This window comes from Triticum aestivum, chromosome 5A, assembly GCF_018294505.1.
Source record: "Triticum aestivum cultivar Chinese Spring chromosome 5A, IWGSC CS RefSeq v2.1, whole genome shotgun sequence".
Lineage (NCBI taxonomy): Eukaryota > Viridiplantae > Streptophyta > Magnoliopsida > Poales > Poaceae > Triticum > Triticum aestivum.
Genome location: NC_057806.1, coordinates 495886471 through 495901105, shown reverse-complemented (window position 1 = coordinate 495901105; position 14635 = coordinate 495886471). Strand labels below are relative to the sequence as shown.

The 14635-nt window shown below is 45.9% G+C and overlaps 1 protein-coding gene across 1 annotated transcript; it reads left to right on the top strand.

Moving 5' to 3' along the window:
• The first annotated feature begins 317 nt into the window (after nucleotides 1-317).
• On the top strand, nucleotides 318-1538 carry LOC123107351 (uncharacterized). Its single transcript, XM_044529340.1, has 3 exons — nucleotides 318-527; nucleotides 641-927; nucleotides 1081-1538. Exons 1-3 carry the CDS (start codon nucleotides 400-402, stop codon nucleotides 1437-1439), a joined length of 774 nt encoding a protein of 257 aa, XP_044385275.1. The 5' UTR covers nucleotides 318-399; the 3' UTR covers nucleotides 1440-1538.
• The last annotated feature ends 13097 nt before the right edge of the window (nucleotides 1539-14635 follow it).

The following is a 14635-nucleotide window of genomic DNA, read 5'->3' as shown; positions in this document are numbered from 1 at the left end:
TGCGCGAGAGAGATCTGGCTTTTGCTTCCGCTTGGCCTCGATCGGGCGCAAGCGTTTGTTTGTGTGATGAGTGGCGTGGAGGCGTGTGTCTGTGTGTGTATATAGACGCGGCGGGCTGGGGGTCCGGGTTGGAGCGGGTTGAGGACGGTCGGTGGATCGATCGAGTCGGGCTTGGGTTTCATTTTCAGTTCCGAGTCGGACCGAGGCTTGGCTGTTGAGCGGTACATGTCAGAATCGGGCCGCACGTACGTCTCCCCTGCTTCCATCTATATATACATGCAGCTACCCACGGCCACGGTACACGATCAAGGACTAACGTAGACGATCGGTAGCGTTACAGAAGAGAGGCAGGGGCTACCTAGCTAGGATTGCACGCTCTCGATCTTTGGATCATCACCAATGGGGTCTGCACTGTTGTCGATGGTGCGGATGATGAAGCCGAAGAAGGACGGCGCGCCGCCCGCTTTCGTGCACGACCTGCCGCACCACGGGACGACGGCGACTCCTTGCCGCCAGCGCACTGAAGAGTACGTTGTCCTTGCTCGCTTATAATCAGCTCATGTATGCATGTATCCGTCTTTTTCGAGTCCACTAACATATTGCATGCTAATGGTGATGTCTGGATGGATTTGCATTGCAGGGAGCGCGACGCGTCCATCATCTGCCATGTCCACCACGCCCTCCGCCACTACAACGCCAGCAACCCGGGCTCGGAGTTCGTCCCCGTAAAGCCTCTCATGGCCGCGTACGTGGGCTTCCAAAGCCACATCTGGGTCCACGTCAGCTTCGTCGCTCGCAGGAAGAAGATCGCCAGCAGCAAACGGAGGCGCAATCAGGCCAACGACGCGGACAAGACCTTCTTCGCCGAGCTGCGCTACAGCCACCACCACTCCGGCGCGCCGGCCGTCGAAACATGCGCCATTATCGGTAAGCAGCGACCACACCTCAACCGCCACGACAAAACATCCATGATATGCATGACCTTTTCTAGTACACTTGCATATGGTTTCCCTTCAGATTTACCACGGTGACGCCTAGTCCTAACTTGTGTTTTTTCTTTCTTTTCTTCTCTGTCCACAGAGAAATCGTCGCGCAAAAGTCACTTGAAGACCGCGTGTGCATTTTGCCCCGAGAGCTTTCAGATTTTGCACCCACTTGACGGGAGCTTCCTGTGCGGAAAGAAGTGCCAGGCAAACGAAGGCCAAGGTTTCATACATTTCACGAACCTGCTTGAGTTACCGTTCACATGCCCCACGGCCACTGGACCAGGCAATAAGGAGGATGCAGCAGCGCCAAAGGAGGAGGAGGAGCATAGTAGCGTCCTGAGCTGGGCCGCCCTCCCCTTTCATTTTCTCGGTAATCTTATTACAAGGGTTTTACCGGCCTTTGATGATAAGCATATGGACTATAGATCAGGGGCAAAGCTAGCGAGAAGTTAATGCAATGAGTTCAATTTAAACACAATGAAGAGTGCTGTATGGTAATAGCAAGGCCATGTATCAGACTCGGAGATTTTGAAGTTGATGTATGAGATTAAACTTGTGACAACCTTTTATCATAAAATGCATAGAACCACCACTTTCGCGCGTCATGGCTCTCGAAAGACCATCACTTTACAAAACTTGACACTTTGCACCACACCAAAAAAATGGCAGTGGCAAAAAACACTGATCCGTTTTCTAAGCGTGTTTTGACGTGGCCGATCGCGAGCAAGCCAACAGCGGTGGACGGCCCGCCGCTAACGCCCATTAACTCTTGTGTCCGAAGCAATTGGGCCGGCCCTCACTCCCATCGCTCACCCCCATCCCTCTCCCTCTATCCCTCTTCTCTCTCGCGCTGGCATGGCGGCGGTGGCAGCTCCGGATCCATCGGCGAGGGTCGACAAACTGGCCCCACGATGCGGAGCAGCTTCTTCTTCCTCATGCTGCTTGTGCGTGTCTCCACCTGCATCTGCTGCTCCATCTGGGGTGTCTCAACCTGCACCTGCTGCTCCACCTGCGGAGACTCCATCTCCATCAGAGGAGCAGGGGCAGCACTGGCACCACCCTATCGAGCGCGTAGTCCATGCGGAGTTGGTCGCGGTTCTGGTACATGTACCAGCCTGCCCTTTGGTATGGATCCAGGGAATCCCTGGCCTCCCCCATCGCCCCGACCAGGTTCTCGATCAATGGGCGGTGGAGGTCTAGCAATCGGGTGTACTCCTCATGGTCTGTGGCCGCCCTCACTGCGCGCGCATGATGTTTTAGGATAGCAACGCTGGTGTACCAGGTGCTCACCTCGCGCGCGTAGGAGAGCTTGGTGCTATCGCCATCGAAGATCTCCTGCAGTGCCTTGTCTTATCCGATGCAATATGCCATGGCGCAATGAAGGTTTTCTTTGGTTTGGGTGGGAAGGAGGAAGTTGGATCGAGAGGAGCGATGGAGAGTGGTGGTTATCTATGCAAGGAGGGTGAATGTGAATGAATGCAGTGTGTGTGGAGACTGGGGTTTTGTGAAGAAATCGAATAGGCACAATCAATCGATCGAACCACCGCTGCGTTTTTTTAGAAGAATCGAATGAGCAGAGCCCGACCCAGCAGCCCAGCCTTGCAAACAATCGAATGCGCTCAGCCCAGCCCAGCAAACGATCGCATGCGCCCAGCCCAGCACGGCAGCTTTGCCCCGAGCGAAAAAAAGAAGGCCACGTCAAAACGCACTTATTTTTTCGTTCAGTGTTTTTTGCCACTGTCATTTTTTCGGTGCCATGCAAAGTGGTGGTTTTCCGACAGTTATGACGTGAAAGTGGTGCTTCTTTGCATTTTACTCCTTTTTATACTAACCGTCCACTTTACTCTCTCTCTCTCTCTCTCTTTACTTCTTTAGTAGTAATTTATAAGCAGCCCTTTCAAAAAAAGTAATTTATAAGCAGCTTTGTACATTTTGGAATAGGAAACAAGGTAATAGATGTTTAGGTGTTCCCAAAATCACCGAACGGAAATTGGGGTACAACGGTGAACATGGCCACAGTTGCTTGGGCAACTCAGTGCTATATATGCTCCACAAACGGTAGGCTTTGGCATGAACCATGAATGTACAAGTGTAACAAAATGATTTTTTTTAACACTTGCCAACATGTTTTTCGATAAAAGGTGCTTTTATTAGCTTCAAATATAGCATCAAGTGGATACAATCATATTGAGCAAGACCCGGCCAACAGGAACAAATTTGACAAAAATAAATAAATAAAACAACATATTGGCAATAGTAAAGTCCTATGAGACCGAAACTATGCCTATGTCGAAGTAGGGGTTGGACCGATTCAGAGATTATGTTGCCGCTCATATTTAGTAAAAACCTCTCTGGCCACTCGCTCCAACCGCATACACACACCTTAAACAACGGTTGGTACTCCGTTTCGTGCAATATAACCCACATGCGAAGCCAGTGCGTACAACGGAAAATAACCTGCAAATAAGAAGGGGTTTATGATTGAAAACAATGTCATTTCTATGTAGCTAAAGCGGCCATAATAAGGCAGATGCTTCCACCCTTATTAGCGTGCAAAACCTATTTGGTATATCGTCAAGCCAGTGACCATATATATTAGCAACACTCGTCGATGGATACATATTGAACGATATATGGATGACTGATCATGTAGAACACGCAATCTTACATTGGAAGAATATGTGTTTAATTGTCTCGTGATGAGTATACAACTACACTTCTAAGTCCGTGCCAGTTGCGACAGGGTGAGATTGTTTTGGTTAGTACAACTCCCCTAGAAAGATGAGAAAATTTCTTATTTGACACTATCTTAAAATCTGCTTTCTTATTTGACACTGAAAAAGTTTTTCTTCCCTATTTGACACAAGTTTTAAATGTTATTCCCTATATGACATTTTCGTCCATTTTGAGACTAAATGACACCTGAAAAGACTCTTTTGCCCCTCATGTGGTATGTGTGTGGGGGGCAATAGCGCACACACGCAGCATCAGTGCGAGGGCAGGAGCACACACGCAGCAACACATACACATGCACCAACACACACGCGTGCGCACACACACGCAACAACACGCACGCGCGCGTGCACACACACACACATGCACACGTAGCAACACACATGCACACGCACACACACACGCAGGCAGCACACACACACATACACACACGCAGTAGCAGCACACACACAGGCAGCACACAGGCACGCAACAGCACACACACGCGCGCGCACGTACACATGCAGTAGCAAACACACACACAGCAGCACACATGCACACACACACATGCAGCAGCAGCACACATGTGCGCGTGCACCCACACACACAACAGCACACGCGCGTGCACACACATACCGCATGAGGGGCAAAATCGTCTTTTCGGGTATCATTTAGGCTTAAAATGGACGGAAGTGTCGTATAGGGAATAAAATTTAGGACTAGTGTCAAATAGGGAAGAAAAAAATTTCCAGTGTCAAATAAGGAACCAGATTTTAAGACAGTGTCAAATAAAGAATTTTCTCTAGAAAGATACCTCATGAAAATGTTGATTTTTAAAGGTATCTTCAACCTCCATATTTTATTATTATTATCCACTGGAATATGTGAGTGCATGAGGGCACGATACATAGAGTTAACTATGAATGACACAGATGTCGTGATATTCCAACAAAATACATCATGTCCATGTGTTAGGTTAACTGAATCCAAAGGGGATAACAAATGTTGCCATGAAGTAAGACGGGGGCCAATTAGATCCCGTCGAAATGAAACATCCCGCGGGGGGGGGGGGAGCTGAGCACCTGCACAGTGGTATCATTCTTATCGCAAACAATGACGTACAAGGCTCGATACTATTCCCAAAGAGTGGTGGTTCCCAACCAATTTTTATCCTCCTAGAAACGTATCTCTCAGTCGTCCTTTATCGCGAAGGACCTAAAGCGAAAAAGATGTTTCTTTGCCGCCATCAGGCCAGCCCAAAAAAGTGAGTCCCCTGGCTTCCAAAATGCCTGGGACACTGCGTTTTGGCCCAGATATTTATTGCACAGCAGGATTTGCCAAACACCCTCCTCAATAAGTAATTTGAACAACCATTTACTGAGTAAGGCATCATTTTGATTTGAAGGTTTTGGATGCCTAAACTCCCTGGTCTTTCGGTCGACAAACCACAATCCATTTGGTTAGCCTGTATTTTTACTTTTCATTATCTCCTTGTCCAAAGAATCTGGATCTAAAATTGTCCAATCTTGCAGGACACCTTTTGGGAGTCGGAAGAAGAAAAGCATATAGAGTACCATGTTTATAAGAATAGAATTGATCAACACTAGTCGTCCTCCAACAGAGAGAAACTTGCATGTCCAATTGTTCAAATGTTTCTCTAAACGCTCTTCGACATGCTTGCACTCCGGGTTGGTGAGGCTTCGATAATGAATAATCAGGATTCCCAAATATTCAATTGGAAATTGGCCTTGCGCAGAGCCAAATGAGTCAGTGTATTATGTAGCCACCTTCTTAGCGTCTCTGAAACAGAACAATTCAAATTTATGGAAGTTAATCCTAAGACCTGACATTTTCTCACAGGCTGAAAGCAAAAGTTTCAAATTATGAGCCTTGTCAAGGTTATGTCCATAAAGAGAATTGTATCGTCGACATATTGAAAAATTGATAGGCGCCCTCCCACAAGGTGTGGCTAACATGTTTGGAAATTGGCCTTGCGCACAGCCAACCAAGTCAGCATATTGTGTAGCCGGTGTTGGGGAACGTAGTAATTTCAAAATTTCCTACGCACATGCAAGATCATGGTGATGCATAGCAACGAGAGGGGAGAGTGTGATCTACGTACCCTTGTAGATCGATAGCGGAAGCGTTATGACAACGCGGTTGATGTAGTTGTACGTCTTCACGGCCCGACCGATCAAGCACCGAAACTACGACACCTCCGAGTTTTAGCACACGTTCAGCTCGATGACGATCCCCGGACTCCGATCCAGCAAAGTGTCGGGGAAGAGTTCCATCAGCACGACGGCGTGGTGACGATCTTGATGTACTACTGTCGTAGGGCTTCGCCTAAGCACTACTACAATATTATCGAGGACTATGGTGGCAGGGGGCGCCGCACACGGCTAAGAATATGATCACGTGGATCAACTTGTGTGTTTCTGGGGTGCCCCTGCCTCCGTATATAAAGGTTCAAGAGAGGAGGAGGCCGGCCGGCCACTATGGCGCGCCAAGGAGGAGTCCTCCTCCTAGTAGGAGTAGGACTCCTATTAGGACTCCTACTAGGAGGGGGAAAGAAGTGGGGAGGGAGAAGGAAAGGGGGGCGCCGCCCCCCCTCTCCTAGTCCAATTCGGACCAGGGGGGAGGAGGCGCGCGGCCCACCTTTGGCTGCCCCTCTCTCTTTCCACTAAGGCCCATATGGCCCATTACTTCTCCCGGGGGGGTTCCGGTAACCCTCCGGCTTTCCGGTTTTCTCCGAAATCACCCGGAACACTTCCGGTGTCCGAATATAGCCATCCAATATATCAATCTTTATGTCTCGACCATTTCGAGACTCCTCGTCATGTCCGTGATCACATCCGGGACTCCGAACAACCTTCGGTACATCAAAACGTATAAACTCATAATATAACTGTCATCGAAACCTTAAGCGTGCGGACCCTACGGGTTCGAGAACAATGTAGACATGACCGAGACATGTCTCCGGTCAATAACCAATAGCGGGACCTGGATGCCCATATTGGCTCCTACATATTCTACGAAGATCTTTATCGGTCAGACCGCATAACAACATACGTTGTTCCCTTTGTCATCGGTATGTTACTTGCCCGAGATTCGATCGTCGGTATCCAATACCTAGTTCAATCTCGTTACCGGCAAGTCTCTTTACTCGTTCTGTAATACATCATCTCGCAACTAACTCATTAGTTGCATTGCTTGCAAGGCTTAAGTGATGTGCATTACCGAGAGGGCCCAGAGATACCTCTCCGACGATCGGAGTGACAAATCCTAATCTCGAAATACGTCAACCCAACATGTACCTTTGGAGACACCTGTAGAGTACCTTTATAATCACCCAGTTACGTTGTGACGTTTGGTAGCACACAAAGTGTTCCTCCGGCACACGGGAGTTACATAATCTCATAGTCATAGGAACATGTATAAGTCATGAAGAAAGCAATAGCAACATACTAAACGATCGGATGCTAAGCTAATGGAATGGGTCATGTCAATCAGATCATTCAACTAATGATGTGATCCCGTTAATCAAATGACAACTCTTTGTCAATGGTTAGGAAACATAACCATCTTTGATTAACGAGCTAGTCAAGTAGAGGCATACTAGTGACACTCTGTTTGTCTATGTATTCACACATGTATTATGTTTCCGGTTAATACAATTCTAGCATGAATAATAAACTTTTATCATGATATAAGGAAATAAATAATAACTTTATTATTGCCTCTAGGGCATATTTCCTTCAGTCTCCCACTTGCACTAGAGTCAATAATCTAGATTACACAGTAATGATTCTAACACCCATGGAGCTTTGGTGCTGATCATGTTTTGCTCATGGAAGAGGCTTAGTCAATGGGTCTGCTACATTCAGCTCCGTATGTATCTTGCAAATCTCTATGTCTCCCACCTGGACTAGATCCCTGGATGGAATTGAAGCGTCTCTTGATGTGCTTGGTTCTCTTGTGAAATCTGGATTCCTTTGCCAAGGCAATTGCACCAGTATTGTCACAAAAGATTTTCATTGGACCCGATGCACTAGGTATGACACCTAGATCGGATATGAACTCCTTCATCCAGACTCCTTCGTTTGCTGCTTCCGAAGCAGCTATGTACTCTGCTTCACATGTAGATCCCGCCACGACGCTTTGTTTTGAACTGCACCAACTGACAGCTCCACCGTTTAATGTAAACACGTATCCGGTTTGCGATTTAGAATCGTCCGGATCAGTGTCAAAGCTTGCATCAACGTAACCATTTACAATGAGCTCTTTGTCACCTCCATATACGAGAAACATATCCTTAGTCCTTTTCAGGTATTTCAGGATGTTCTTGACCGCTGTCCAGTGATCCACTCCTGGATTACTTTGGTACCTCCCTGCTAAACTTATAGCAAGGCACACATCAGGTCTGGTACACAGCATTGCATACATGATAGAGCCTATGGCTGAAGCATAGGGAACATCTTTCATTTTCTCTCTATCTTCTGCAGTGGTCGGGCATTGAGTCTGACTCAACTTCACACCTTGTAACACAGGCAAGAACCCTTTCTTTGCTTGATCCATTTTGAACTTCTTCAAAATCTTGTCAAGGTATGTGCTTTGTGAAAGTCCAATTAAGCGTCTTGATCTATCTCTATAGATCTTTATGCCTAATATGTAAGCAGCTTCACCGAGGTCTTTCATTGAAAAACTCTTATTCAAGTATCCCTTTATGCTATCCAGAAATTCTATATCATTTCCAATCAGTAATATGTCATCTACATATAATATCAGAAATGCTACAGAGCTCCCACTCACTTTCTTGTAAATACAGGCTTCTCCGAAAGTCTGTATAAAACCAAATGCTTTGATCACACTATCAAAGCGTTTATTCCAACTCCGAGAGGCTTGCACCAGTCCATAAATGGATCGCTGGAGCTTGCACACTTTGTTAGCTCCCTTTGGATCGACAAAACCTTCCGGTTGCATCATATACAACTCTTCTTCCAGAAATCCATTCAGGAATGCAGTTTTGACATCCATCTGCCAAATTTCATAATCATAAAATGCGGCAATTGCTAACATGATTCGGACAGACTTAAGCATCGCTACGGGTGAGAAGGTCTCATCGTAGTCAACCCCTTGAACTTGTCGAAAACCTTTTGCGACAAGTCGAGCTTTGTAGACAGTAATATTACCGTCAGCGTCAGTCTTCTTCTTGAAAATCCATTTATTCTCAATTGCTTGCCGATCATCGGGCAAGTCAACCAAAGTCCATACTTTGTTCTCATACATGGATCCCATCTCAGATTTCATGGCTTCAAGCCATTTTGCGGAATCTGGGCTCACCATCGCTTCTTCATAGTTCGTAGGTTCATCATGATCTAGCAGCATGATTTCCAGAACAGGATTACCGTACCACTCTGGCGCGGATCTCACTCTGGTTGATCTACGAGGTTCAGTAGTATCTTGTCCTGAAGTTTCATGATCATTATCATTAGCTTCCTCACTAATTGGTGTAGGTGTCGCAGAAACAGTTTTCTGTGATGTATTACTTTCCAACAAGGGAGCAGGTACAGTTACCTCATCAAGTTCTACTTTCCTCCCACTCACATCTTTCGAGAGAAACTCCTTCTCCAGAAAGTTTCCGAATTTAGCAACAAAAGTCTTGCCTTCGGATCTGTGATAGAAGGTGTATCCAATAGTTTCCTTTGGATATCCTATGAAGACACATTTCTCCGATTTGGGTTCGAGCTTATCAGGTTGAAGCTTTTTCACATAAGCATCGCAGCCCCAAACTTCCAGAAACGACAACTTTGGTTTCTTGCCAAACCATAGTTCATAAGGTGTCGTCTCAACAGATTTCGATGGTGCCTTATTTAACGTGAATGCGGCCGTCTCTAAAGCATAACCCCAAAACGATAGCGGTAAATCAGTAAGAGACATCATAGATCGCACCATATCTAGTAAAGTACGATTACGACGTTCGGACACACCATTACGCTGTGGTGTTCCGGGTGGCGTGAGTTGCGAAACTATTCCGCATTGCTTCAAATGTACACCAAACTCGTAACTCAAATATTCTCCTCCACGATCAGATCGTAGAAACTTTATTTTCTTGTTACGATGATTTTCAACTTCACTCTGAAATTCTTTGAACTTTTCAAATGTTTCAGACTTATGTTTCATTAAGTAGATATACCCATATCTGCTTAAGTCATCTGTGAAGGTGAGAAAATAACGATATCCGCCACGAGCCTCAATATTCATTGGACCACATACATCTGTATGTATGATTTCCAACAAATCTGTTGCTCTCTCCATTGTACTGGAGAACGGTGTTTTAGTCATCTTGCCCATGAGGCACGGTTCGCAAGTACCAAGTGATTCATAATCAAGTGGCTCCAAAAGTCCATCAGTATGGAGTTTCTTCATGCGCTTTACACCGATATGACCTAAACGGCAGTGCCACAAATAAGTTGCACCATCATTATCAACTCTGCATCTTTTGGCTTCAACATTATGAATATGTGTATCACTACTATCGAGATTCAATAAGAATAGACCACTCTTCAAGGGTGCATGACCATAAAAGATATTACTCATATAAATAGAACAACCATTATTCTCTGATTTAAATGAATAACCGTCTCGCATTAAACAAGATCCAGATATAATGTTCATGCTCAACGCTGGCACCAAATAACAATTATTTAGGTCTAATACTAATCCCGAAGGTAGATGTAGAGGTAGCGTGCCGACCGCGATCACATCGACTTTGGAACCGTTTCCCACGCGCATCGTCACCTCGTCCTTAGCCAATCTTCGCTTAATCCGTAGTCCCTGTTTCGAGTTGCAAATATTAGCAACAGAACCAGTATCAAATACCCAGGTGCTACTGCGAGCATTAGTAAGGTACACATCAATAACATGTATATCACATATACCTTTGTTCACCTTGCCATCCTTCTTATCCGCCAAATACTTGGGGCAGTTCCGCTTCCAGTGACCAGTCTGCTTGCAGTAGAAGCACTCAGTTTCAGGCTTAGGTCCAGACTTGGGTTTCTTCTCTTGAGCAGCAACTTGCTTGCCGTTTTTCTTGAAGTTCCCCTTCTTCTTCCCTTTGCCCTTTTTCTTGAAACTAGTGGTCTTGTTGACCATCAACACTTGATGCTCCTTTTTGATTTCTACCTCCGCAGCTTTCAGCATTGCGAAGAGCTCGGGAATAGTCTTGTTCATCCCTTGCATATTATAGTTCATCACGAAGCTCTTGTAGCTTGGTGGCAGTGATTGGAGAATTCTGTCAATGACGCAATCATCTGGAAGATTAACTCCCATCTGAATCAAGTGATTATTATACCCAGACATTTTGAGTATATGCTCACTGACAGAACTGTTCTCCTCCATCTTGCAGCTATAGAACTTATTGGAGACTTCATATCTCTCAATTCGGGCATTTGCTTGAAATATTAACTTCAACTCCTGGAACATCTCATATGCTCCATGACGTTCAAAACGTCGTTGAAGTCCCGATTCTAAGCCGTAAAGCATGGCACACTGAACTATCGAGTAGTCATCAGCTTTGCTCTGCCAGACGTTCATAACATCTGGTGTTGCTCCAGCAGCAGGCCTGGCACCCAGCGGTGCTTCCAGGACGTAATTCTTCTGTGCAGCAATGAGGATAATCCTCAAGTTACGGACCCAGTCCGTGTAATTGCTACCATCATCTTTCAACTTTGCTTTCTCAAGGAACGCATTAAAATTCAACGGAACAACAGCACGGGCCATCTATCTACAATCAAACATACATAAGCAAGATACTATCAGGTACTAAGTTCATGATAAATTTAAGTTCAATTAATCAAATTACTTAAGAACTCCCACTTAGATAGACATCCCTCTAATCCTCTAAGTGATCACGTGATCCAAATCAACTAAACCATGTCCGATCATCACGTGAGATGGAGTAGTTTCATTGGTGAACATCACTATGTTGATCATATCTACTATATGATTCACGCTCGACCTTTCGGTCTCCGTGTTCCGAGGCCATATCTGTATATGCTTGGCTCGTCAAGTATAACCTGAGTATTCCGCGTGTGCAACTGTTTTGCACCCGTTGTATTTGAACGTAGAGCCTATCACACCCGATCATCACGTGGTGTCTCAGCACGAAGAACTTTCGCAACGGTGCATACTCAGGGAGAACACTTCTTGATAATTTTAGTGAGAGATCATCTTATAATGCTACCGTCAATCAAAGCAAGATAAGATGCATAAAAGATAAACATCACATGCAATCAATATAAGTGATATGATATGGCCATCATCATCTTGTGCCTGTGATCTCCATCTCCGAAGCACCGTCATGATCACCATCGTCACCGGCGCGACACCTTGATCTCCATCGTAGCATCGTTGTCGTCTCGCCAATCTTATGCTTCCACGACTATCGCTACCGTTTAGTGATAAAGTAAAGCATTACTGCGCGATTGCATTGCATACAATAAAGCGACAACCATATGGCTCCTGCCAGTTGCCGATAACTCGGTTACAAAACATGATCATCTCATACAATAAAATCAGCATCATGTCTTGACCATATCACATCACAACATGCCCTGCAAAAACAAGTTAGACGTCCTCTACTTTGTTGTTGCAAGTTTTACGTGGCTGCTACGGGCTTAAGCAAGAACCAATCTTACCTACGCATCAAAACCACAACGATAGTTTGTCAAGTTGGTGCTGTTTTAACCTTCGCAAGGACCGGGCGTAGCCACACTCGGTTCAACTAAAGTTGGAGAAACTGTCACCCGCAAGCCACCTATGTGCAAAGCACGTCGGGAGAACCGGTCTCGCGTAAGCGTACGCGTAATGTCGGTCCGGGCCGCTTCGTCCAACAATACCGCCGAACCAAAGTATGACATGCTGGTAAGCAGTATGACTTATATCGCCCACAACTCACTTGTGTTCTACTCGTGCATATAACATCAACACATAAAACCTAGGCTCTGATACCACTGTTGGGGAACGTAGTAATTTCAAAATTTCCTACGCACACGCAAGATCATGGTGATGCATAGCAACGAGAGGGGAGAGTGTGATCTACGTACCCTTGTAGATCGATAGCGGAAGCGTTATGACAACGCGGTTGATGTAGTTGTACGTCTTCACGGCCCGACCGATCAAGCACCGAAACTACGGCACCTCCGAGTTTTAGCACACGTTCAGCTCGATGACGATCCCCGGACTCCGATCCAGCAAAGTGTCGGGGAAGAGTTCCGTCAGCACGACGGCGTGGTGACGATCTTGATGTACTACTGTCGCAGGGCTTCGCCTAAGCACCGCTACAATATTATCGAGGACTATGGTGGCAGGGGGCGCCGCACACGGCTAAGAATATGATCACGTGGATCAACTTGTGTGTTTCTGGGGTGCCCCTGCCTCCGTATATAAAGGTTCAAGAGAGGAGGAGGCCGGCCGGCCCTATGGCGCGCCAAGGAGGAGTCCTCCTCCTAGTAGGAGTAGGACCTAGGACTCCTACTAGGAGGGGGAAAGAAGTGGGGAGGGAGAAGGAAAGGGGGGCGCCGCCCCCCCTCTCCTAGTCCAATTCGGACCAGGGGGGAGGAGGCGCGCGGCCCACCTTTGGCTGCCCCTCTCTCTCTCCACTAAGGCCCATATGGCCCATTACTTCTCCCGGGGGGGTTCCGGTAACCCTCCGGCTTTCCGGTTTTCTCCGAAATCACCCGGAACACTTCCGGTGTCCGAATATAGCCGTCCAATATATCAATCTTTATGTCTCGACCATTTCGAGACTCCTCGTCATGTCCGTGATCACATCCGGGACTCCGAACAACCTTCGGTACATCAAAACGTATAAACTCATAATATAACTGTCATCGAAACCTTAAGCGTGCGGACCCTACGGGTTCGAGAACAATGTAGACATGACCGAGACATGTCTCCGGTCAATAACCAATAGCGGGACCTGGATGCCCATATTGGCTCCTACATATTCTACGAAGATCTTTATCGGTCAGACCGCATAACAACATACGTTGTTCCCTTTGTCATCGGTATGTTACTTGCCCGAGATTCGATCGTCGGTATCCAATACCTAGTTCAATCTCGTTACCGGCAAGTCTCTTTACTCGTTCTGTAATACATCATCTCGCAACTAACTCATTAGTTGCATTGCTTGCAAGGCTTAAGTGATGTGCATTACCGAGAGGGCCCAGAGATACCTCTCCGACGATCGGAGTGACAAATCCTAATCTCGAAATACGTCAACCCAACATGTACCTTTGGAGACACCTGTAGAGTACCTTTATAATCACCCAGTTACGTTGTGACGTTTGGTAGCACACAAAGTGTTCCTCCGGCACACGGGAGTTACATAATCTCATAGTCATAGGAACATGTATAAGTCATGAAGAAAGCAATAGCAACATACTAAACGATCGGATGCTAAGCTAATGGAATGGGTCATGTCAATCAGATCATTCAACTAATGATGTGATCCCGTTAATCAAATGACAACTCTTTGTCAATGGTTAGGAAACATAACCATCTTTGATTAACGAGCTAGTCAAGTAGAGGCATACTAGTGACACTCTGTTTGTCTATGTATTCACACATGTATTATGTTTCCGGTTAATACAATTCTAGCATGAATAATAAACTTTTATCATGATATAAGGAAATAAATAATAACTTTATTATTTCCTCTAGGGCATATTTCCTTCAGCCGGCTCCTTAGCCACTCCGAAACAGAACAATTCATTTTTATGAAAGTTAATCTTAAAACCTCACATTTGCTCAAAGGATGAAAGCAAAAGTTTCTGATTATGAGCCTTGTCATGGTTATGTCCATGAAGAGAACTGTGTCATTGGCATATTCCAAAATTGATAGGCCCCATTCCACACGGTGTGGCAAATTGTAT

Bases quoted from the DNA above. Each gene is read 5' to 3' on its own strand.
- LOC123107351 (XM_044529340.1), top strand. From the start codon at position 400: ATGGGGTCTGCACTGTTGTCGATGGTGCGGATGATGAAGCCGAAGAAG. The intron at 528-640 runs GTACGTTGTCCT...TTTGCATTGCAG, and splicing joins TGCCGCCAGCGCACTGAAGA to GGAGCGCGACGCGTCCATCA. The intron at 928-1,080 runs GTAAGCAGCGAC...CTCTGTCCACAG, and splicing joins CGAAACATGCGCCATTATCG to AGAAATCGTCGCGCAAAAGT.